This window comes from Mesitornis unicolor, unplaced genomic scaffold, assembly GCF_000695765.1.
Source record: "Mesitornis unicolor isolate BGI_N332 unplaced genomic scaffold, ASM69576v1 scaffold26383, whole genome shotgun sequence".
Classification (NCBI taxonomy): Eukaryota; Metazoa; Chordata; class Aves; order Mesitornithiformes; family Mesitornithidae; genus Mesitornis; species Mesitornis unicolor.
Genome location: NW_010174356.1, coordinates 8,514 through 16,191, shown reverse-complemented (window position 1 = coordinate 16,191; position 7,678 = coordinate 8,514). Strand labels below are relative to the sequence as shown.

The 7,678-nt window shown below is 55.2% G+C and overlaps 1 protein-coding gene across 1 annotated transcript in view; it reads left to right on the top strand.

The window, feature by feature from the left end:
• Nucleotides 1-89: 89 nt before the first annotated feature.
• ENDOV (endonuclease V) overlaps nucleotides 90-7,678 on the top strand; it is a gene marked incomplete at its 5' end in the record, with an annotated part of 9,245 nt that continues 1,656 nt past the window's right edge. Inside the window, 6 exons of the mRNA XM_010181023.1 lie at nucleotides 90-261; nucleotides 1,364-1,492; nucleotides 1,660-1,699; nucleotides 1,802-1,914; nucleotides 2,008-2,076; nucleotides 2,700-2,828. Of these exons, the coding sequence (XP_010179325.1) occupies nucleotides 90-261; nucleotides 1,364-1,492; nucleotides 1,660-1,699; nucleotides 1,802-1,914; nucleotides 2,008-2,076; nucleotides 2,700-2,828 (652 nt within the window). The remainder of the gene's footprint in view (nucleotides 262-1,363; nucleotides 1,493-1,659; nucleotides 1,700-1,801; nucleotides 1,915-2,007; nucleotides 2,077-2,699; nucleotides 2,829-7,678) is intronic.

The following is a 7,678-nucleotide window of genomic DNA, read 5'->3' as shown; positions in this document are numbered from 1 at the left end:
GGTGGGGCTCGGTTCGTGCAGCGAGGGGGGAGCCAGGGCCTTGGTGTGGGGCGAGGAGGGGCCTTCACGGGCTGCGGGGTCTCTGGCAGAGAGCAGGCCCGGTTGAAGGCCGACGTGGTGGAGGAGGACACCGAGGAGTGGCAGAAAGATCCCGGTTTTGCAGGCCTGGAGCGAGTGGGAGGCGTGGACTTGTCCTACATCAAAGGCGATGACACCAAGGCCTGCGCTTCCCTGGTCGTCCTCAGCTACCCCGCTCTGGAGGTAACGGCTTCGCTCCTCGGGGTTGTGTCCAGGGCTGCCAAAGTGTGAGAGTTTTTATAGAAAACTTACACAAAGGCCGTTATCTCCTGCGCCTCTGCCTTGCAGTTGTCACCTGTGTTCAACAAAGCCCCCAACCCTACGAAAAGTAAACAACAATATGTGTTTAAGGATTTAGATGTAAGCTCAGGGAGCCGGGATGCAAACTGCTCCTGATGGGAAGAGGTTCATGGGATTACTGGGAACTCGCAAGGCGTGAGGGATAACTTGAGTATGTGTGAGAGTTCGTGGGTACATCAGAAAATGCAGCGATGGGATGTGTCTGTGGTCAGACACACAGGACTTCAACTGCTTTAGGTGTGTGTTGAAAATCATCAGTCTCGGCCACTGCCCACAAAGGGACAAAAAGGACCATTACTCAGTGCCCAGCGAGAGACGAAATAGAAGCGTTTGTAGCCCTCGAGCAGCAGATGTCTTGTTTGTGAGTCCTTGCTGGGAATGGACTCATAATCTGGGATGTAACCTGTAAAAGCCTTTTCAGAACCGCCGTGAATCCCACATCCCGCAGTCATTTTGCTCGAATGAATAAAGATTTTTGGTCTCTTTCCCAGCTTTCAAAACGATACGAGATTTATCTGTAAAACCTGTAACAAGCAGAGGAATGAAGTTCGGTATTGGCTGCTGGGATTTTTATGAGCCGAGTTTCAAGTCCTGCCTCGATTCTTGCCTTGCCCTGCACAAGCCCTTTTTTTGTCCCCTGTCACGGGGTTTCTTCTGGCCCGTCCCTGCGCAGAGTCAGGCGCCCTTTGATAACGCTCTGGCCGGGCAAACTTTGGGGTGCCCCACTGTGCGCTTCAATAGCTGCCCTGGTTTTGCTTCAAGGACTTCGCTCCCAAGCAGGGTACGGTAGATGACGTCCTGTTGGCCCTCCGTGATCTCCCCCTGGCTCTGACTGAGTGCCAGGCTGACGCAACCCAATGTGTGGCTTCATGGGCAGAGTGTTCTAAAAAAGAGGAGCAGGGGACATAAAGCAGAGGAGGTGGCTCTGGAACAGTCGGGATCCAGCCACAAAGCCCTGGAGGTCACTGTCCCCACACTGTCCTAGGTGCTCTACGAGGACTGCCGGATGGTGGCTGTGAGCACCCCATACGTGGCAGGATTCCTGGCCTTCCGAGAGGTCCCTTTCCTGGTGGAAGCTGTGCAGAGACTTCAGGATCCCAAGCTCAAACCTCAGGTGTGCTGCGGTTCTTTGTCCTGAGCTGAAATGTCACCAGGGTGCAGGGCACTGCTGAAAAGTGTTCCTCCCCCCGGAGACCACACTGATTTCTCCTTCCTCACATGGCCAGCGTCACCATTTGCTTATTGCACAGGAAATAACATCTCCTTTTTTGGCTTTTTCAGGTGCTTCTTGTAGACGGGAATGGCCTGCTCCATCCCAGAGGTAGGACTTCACCGGAGAGCCCTGCACTCCGTGGTCCCCATGCTGGCGTTTGAGGTTCCTGGTGGCCGGTGTCCCGCAGTGACGGTGACTCGTTGTTGGCAGGATTTGGTGTGGCCTGTCACCTGGGAGTCCTGACGGATCTACCGTGCATCGGGGTGGCCAAGAACCTCCTGCACGTGGATGGCTTGGTCAGGGATAAGCTGCACAGAGAGCAGGTTAGGCCAGGCTGGGAATTTCTTTCCGCTCTTGAACATCCCAAGAGGATCGGTGCTTTCTAATCAATGGAGCTTGCGTGTGTTTGTCCCTAGGTTCACTCCCTGCAGAAGGAGGGAGATGGTTTCCCCCTGACGGGCACATCGGGGACAGTCCTGGGCATGGTGAGCTGCAGGGACTTTCTTGTTTGCTCGGCCACTAAGCTTTGTTTAGCTGGGAGCACTGGGAGGTGTTGTCTGTAGAGTGGGACTGTCTCCATGATGTTGGTTCAGGAGGACATGGCATGAATCGGTGACCAGTGATGCTGCTTTCCCCTTCCTGTGGGCTCAGACATTTGTGGAAAGAGTTGACAGTTTGGGTGCTGGACACATTCACGTCCATGAGGTGCCAGGCTCCAGCATCCCCATTTGTGAACCACAGGTGCCCGTTGTGTAGCACCTGACCACGGGAGTGCCTGACTCAGGAGAGGGCTGCACGGGGAACGGGCAGACCTGAGAAACTTCCTGCATCTGGTGTGACTTCAATGTAGTCTGTATTAGCACGGCTCTCGCTGCTTCCCAGAGCAGCACCAGGCATCTGGGGAAGGGCCACAGGGGTCCAAAAGGGCAAACAGTCCCTGTGAGGAGATACTGGGGGTAAGGGATCAAGAAGGCTGGGATTTAGCAAATACAGAGCCACCATCCCACCTTCTGAAGGCAACTGGCTAGCTTATAATTCATCTGCCACCCTGTATTTGTTAAAATAAGCCTCTTAAGTGTTTGATCTTTCTTGGTTTTTGGATGCACAGGTCCTGCGGAGCTACAACAACAGCTCTAAGCCGCTTTACGTCTCTGTGGGCCACAGGGTGTGCCTGGAGACAGCCGTGCGTCTGGTCAAGTCCTGCTGCAGGTACCGGATCCCGGAGCCCGTCCGCCAGGTACAAACGCAGGGAGAGGAGGAGGTGGAGGGGCTGTGGATGCCAGGCCTATGGTGATGTTTCAGAGCCTCAGTTTGCCCCTCATTTATGGCTGCCAGTTCTGCAGCGGGCACCCTCCTTGCTGGCCCGTTCTCCCCAGCCCGTCGTGGTGGTTACGTGGTAGTTAACCGCTCCTTCCTTGTTTCCCTGCTTGTTCTGACACAGTGCCCAGAAGCACACACAGCCCTTGCTGCAGACCCAGCCCGACTGCTTGCTTAGTTCCTTCTGTGGTGCTGATGTTAATACCCAGGAGCTGGAAATGCAGTTTTCCTGGGCGCTTGGAGCCTAGCGCAGCCTGCAGTGCTGCTCCTCTGGGCTTTTCCCTGCTGCTGCACTCCGCAAGGAGCTGCGGGGGCGCAGCCAGCCGGTAGGTGACAGCACTGGATCGCAGTGAGCCCCAGCTGCCACCAAGGCTCAGCTTCAGACTGATTAAATCACAGCGGGGCTTGAGGAGAGGATCTGGAGCAGGGCAAAGCCTCTGGGACTTCGGCCTGACAAGTGCTTCCCTTCTCTCAGGGTCACCCTGCCGTTAGGCTCAGGCCAGAGCCAGCGCCCATGCAGGGAGCAGGGCCCGTGTTGGTGGCGTTGCTCCACCGCCGGGCTTGTGGGGTGTGCGGCCACCTCTGCTCAGCAGCTCCTCGGAGCAGCGCCGAGGTGATCCTGCTGGGGCTGTTCCGCAGGCTCTGCACACAGCAGCTCCTCGCTGCTGCTGCGGTGTTTTCTGAAAGCAGCGTCTTGAGTCTTGTAGTTCTACACCAGACACAAATCTAACACCTTGGAGCAAAACAAACCTTGGAGCATCCGTACCAGAGAGGGAGTTTGTGATCTCATCAACCACTGCTGCCAGACGGGAGTAGGCTGCTAGATCTCCTTATGTAATCTCCAGCGAGGGACAGATGCCTCCGCAGAGCTCTGAGCTGCCTCTGCGGTTCGGCGTGTTCAGAGGAAAGGGGAAGAGCATTCCCTTTGGAAACAAGAAGGTGTCTTGGAGCTTTTCATCGCCCTCATTTCATTTCCAGCTCTCTCCGGTGTTTGTGTTCTGAGACTCCTCCACTTCTCTGACTTCAGCCTTTATTTAAACTGATGGCATTAGTTATTGTTGCTTTTCTTATGGAGAGATTAAAAATCCTGAAGTGTTTACTGTAGAGGGATGGCAGGAGACGAGGGCACTTGAACCTTTCCATGGGACATCTCCCTGTCACAGTTCCCCTGTGTGGTGACTGCCACACATCTCAACACTGGGCAGTGCTGGGAGCTGCAGCTCTTGCACACCTGAAGCTGGATTTCGGAAGCAGCAGGCTGTGGGGAGCCCTGTGGATCACTGCCTCGGCCTTTTTGCTGTGCTGTGTCCCCTGAACGTGCTTGCAGACCTGACAGAGAGCTGGTGGCTCTCCTGGTGTCGTGAAAGCCTCCTGGCCCAGCAGCTCTTGGTTTGTACGTTCTGGTAGCCCCAGCAGCGTGATGCTCTTGAGAGGCTCTCGAGGCTGTGCTGGTGGTGTGTGTGAAGGCAGTACTACGCTGCAGCGCGTGCAGTGCTGCGCAACTGTTGTGGGAGCTTAAACCTTCTGCTTTCCTAGAGCTATGGCTGGCCGCTCTGCACAGGGCAGGTTGTGCTTCTCGGGCATGCAACAGCAGCGAGGCAGAAACGCTTCGATTTGCATTCAGCCCACGATGTGGTCACGCTGCCAAAGGAGCTGAGGCTGTGGTGCAGGTGAGAGAAGCGATCTTTCAGAGAAAGCATAGGCAAGTTCATTACCACCTACAGTCAGTATTTACATCTCACTTAGTCCTTCTTCCATGTGGAAGTGCAAGGTCGATCTGGGAGAATTTTGTTTGCATCCCGTTGCTTGTGCAGCTTTGAGGTTCTTCTGCAGAGCGTTGGTCGTTTGGAGCTACCAGACAGGGACTGAGGTGGGCAGGAGCTGTCAGTCAGGACAACACGCAGAGCATTCAAACAGAGCAGCACCGAAACAGGACCAGGCCCTCATAGAGCATCTGCCCTTGTCCACTCCCAGCAGAGGTCAGGGCCCCTTTCCAGGGTTTGCCCACGCTCCAGCCTGCTCGGGCCCAGGACACAGGAGCTTTTAGCACTCTGCAGCTGACAGGGACTGCGCTGGGACTGCATCCTCGGTTCCTGCTTGGCTGCACACCAGCCTCCAGCTCCCTTGAGGATCCCTTTGGCTCCAGCTGGTGCCTTGCCGAGCTGGCTCCTGTGGCTCGGGCTGGGGCGGATGGGACAGCTCCAGCTCACCAAGAAGGACAGAAGTAGGGCTGTGCATTTCTGCAGGTCACTTCACGTGAAATATTAAACAGTTGCCCTTAGGAGAACTGAGAAATAAGGTGTCAGCCCTCTCTGTGTGAACAACTCCTGCTGCATGACACACAAATCAGCAGCTGCTCTCCCAAAACTCTGACCCCCCTCGGATGTGCCCCCTCCATGTGCTCAGGGGTCACCACCGCCCCTCCAAAACAGGCAAAGCCACAATATCAGACCCTAATGCCAGCACAAGTCCCCTCCGAAAATAGCAGCGGTCTGTGAGGATTATTGCAGGACAGTTATCCATCTTATTGATTAGCCTCTGGTTAATGCGCCGGGTTAAGCTGTCTCAGCTGCGTTAGGAGTGAGGACTGGCCACTAACTTGCCACCTAATTGAGCACTAATTTACGTTACCAGCAGAATAATGCAGCTGAGGTTTCTTCTTCCCTAGAAAACCAGGTTGTAGATCTGACTCCTGCTGCCTCGGTCTCCCGGTAGGGACTCTATTGAACAGCCTCCTTCCCTTGTTATAAAATACATCACGTAATCTCTTATCCTGAAGAGTGATCAAAGTTATTTGTCAGTTCGGTTATGAAACTGTCCAATTATAGAGAGAAGGGGAAAAAAAATCTCCCAAACAAACCACTCCTTATGTAAGTATTTTTCCCTCTCAAGCTTGCAGAATTGAGCAGCAGCTGTGGAGCTGCCTTCCCAGCAGAAAGCAGGCGCAGCCTCCACCCCAGCGGTCTGGCGAGGGGCGGCAGGGATGGAGGGGTGCTGGGGGGCGTCTTCAGGTACGGGAGAGGCTCTTCAGAAGTGGAACAGCGATGAGAGTAGCAAACGCTTCAAGGGCAGCCGCTGGGGATGCGTTAACCCACTTTATTAGCGTGAGCATCGTACGCTGTGAAGCTTTTCCAGCTGGGAAGGTCACATTCTGCTTTTTGAGCTGGGAGAGAGAGACTCTGCCTTTGAGGTGGGGCACAGCGGCTGATCTGAAATGTCACGGCGTAGCAGCCTCCTTGAGAAAGGAAGTTTCTAAAAAAGAACCAAAACAAACTTCGAGGGGATGTAAAACTCAGCTGCCAGTTCTCCAAGCTGCCCAAGAGCCCCACATCTGCGTGCTTGTGAGAGCATCTGAGCCTTCTGCTGGCGTGGAAAGCTGATCAGTGACACTTCTGGGGATCAGGAACATCCAGTAAGGGTCCAGCAGTGCTCTTGGGGTTGCTGGTGGTGGTCTCCTTGCCCCACTCTCAGAGTTTTCCAGGTGAGCTCCGGTTGCTGGTGGTGGTCTCCTTGCCCCACTCTGAGCACACACAGACCTGTGTTGCTGCTGAGACACAGCAGTGGTGTTTTCCTGGTGAGCTCTGCAGGGCTCGTGTCACAGAGAGTGAGGAAGAGGAAGGGAGGAACTGCACACTGCTATGAGGATGGGTTTGGTGATGGCTCCAAGCTCAGCTTTCAAACAGGGCGGGCAGTAAAGGATTCATTTGGTAGAGTCTTGTGGTTTTGGTACTGGAAAGCAGAGCCCAGAGCACGGGTACAGCCTGGCGTTGTCTTCCTTGGCAGCGTTGCCTTGGGCTGCTGAGGTGGGACGGTGTGAAAGGTGTGTGAGACACTTGCCTTGCAGCCGCTGCCAAGAGGCGAGAGCCAAGGACGCGCTCGTGTCACGTCTCTGTTTGCTTTCAGTGGTGTTTTTACCTGCTTTAGCTGCAGAATTACCATGGCGCAGGCAGGATGAGCCAAGCTCTTGCCTAGGGAGAAGGATCTGCAGCAGATGAGTGGTGTGCTTCTCCATCTGTTGCTGCATCATTCAACTGCTGGAGCAGAGGAAGGGAAGGGACTGGCGTGTGGATGGGCAGTGCCAGTGTCTCTCTTCTCATCCCGTGTCCTCCTGGGAGCCCTCCTGCTGTATTGCCATGCCCCGAGCTCTTCACAGCCCTCTCCATGTACGTGTGGAGGGCAGAGCCTCATTTCTCAGCTGGTGAGTGACCAGAAAAGCCGATCCTTTGGCAGCACCCCAGTGTCACAGCTGGGGAGACCAGGGGTGATCGTGGGGTGTGGGAGCCCTGTGCCTGCCTGCGGTGCCAGTGGGCGTCCCTGTTAGCACAGTTCTGGGACACGGCCTCTCCTGCACTGAAGGTCGTTGCCGCAGGGTCCAGGGATGCTCTGCTGCCCTGGGATGAGTCGATAAAAAGCTCCAGCATTTCCCCACTTTTTGAGGAGGGATCTGTGAGCTAAATTGCCTTGCAGAGATCTGCCTTCACACCCGTATCATTCTGATGCTCCCAGCAGCTCCCTGGGGGCCGGGGGACTGTTTTTGTCCATCTGTATAAGGCTGAAGGATTTGGGTGGCTTTGAGCAAAAGGGATGGAGATCCCATGAAGTAGAAGGGTGGGCAGAGTCCTGGGCTGCAGGGGAGCCGTTTGGTTTGGGCATCTTTTTCTGCGAGAGCGCGTGGCACTGGACCACGCTCAGACTCCTGAGCCTCCTCCTGGCTCTGCTGCCAGGGGTGATGAAAGGGGAGCTGCAGTTTTGGTGCAGAGACAGGGCAGG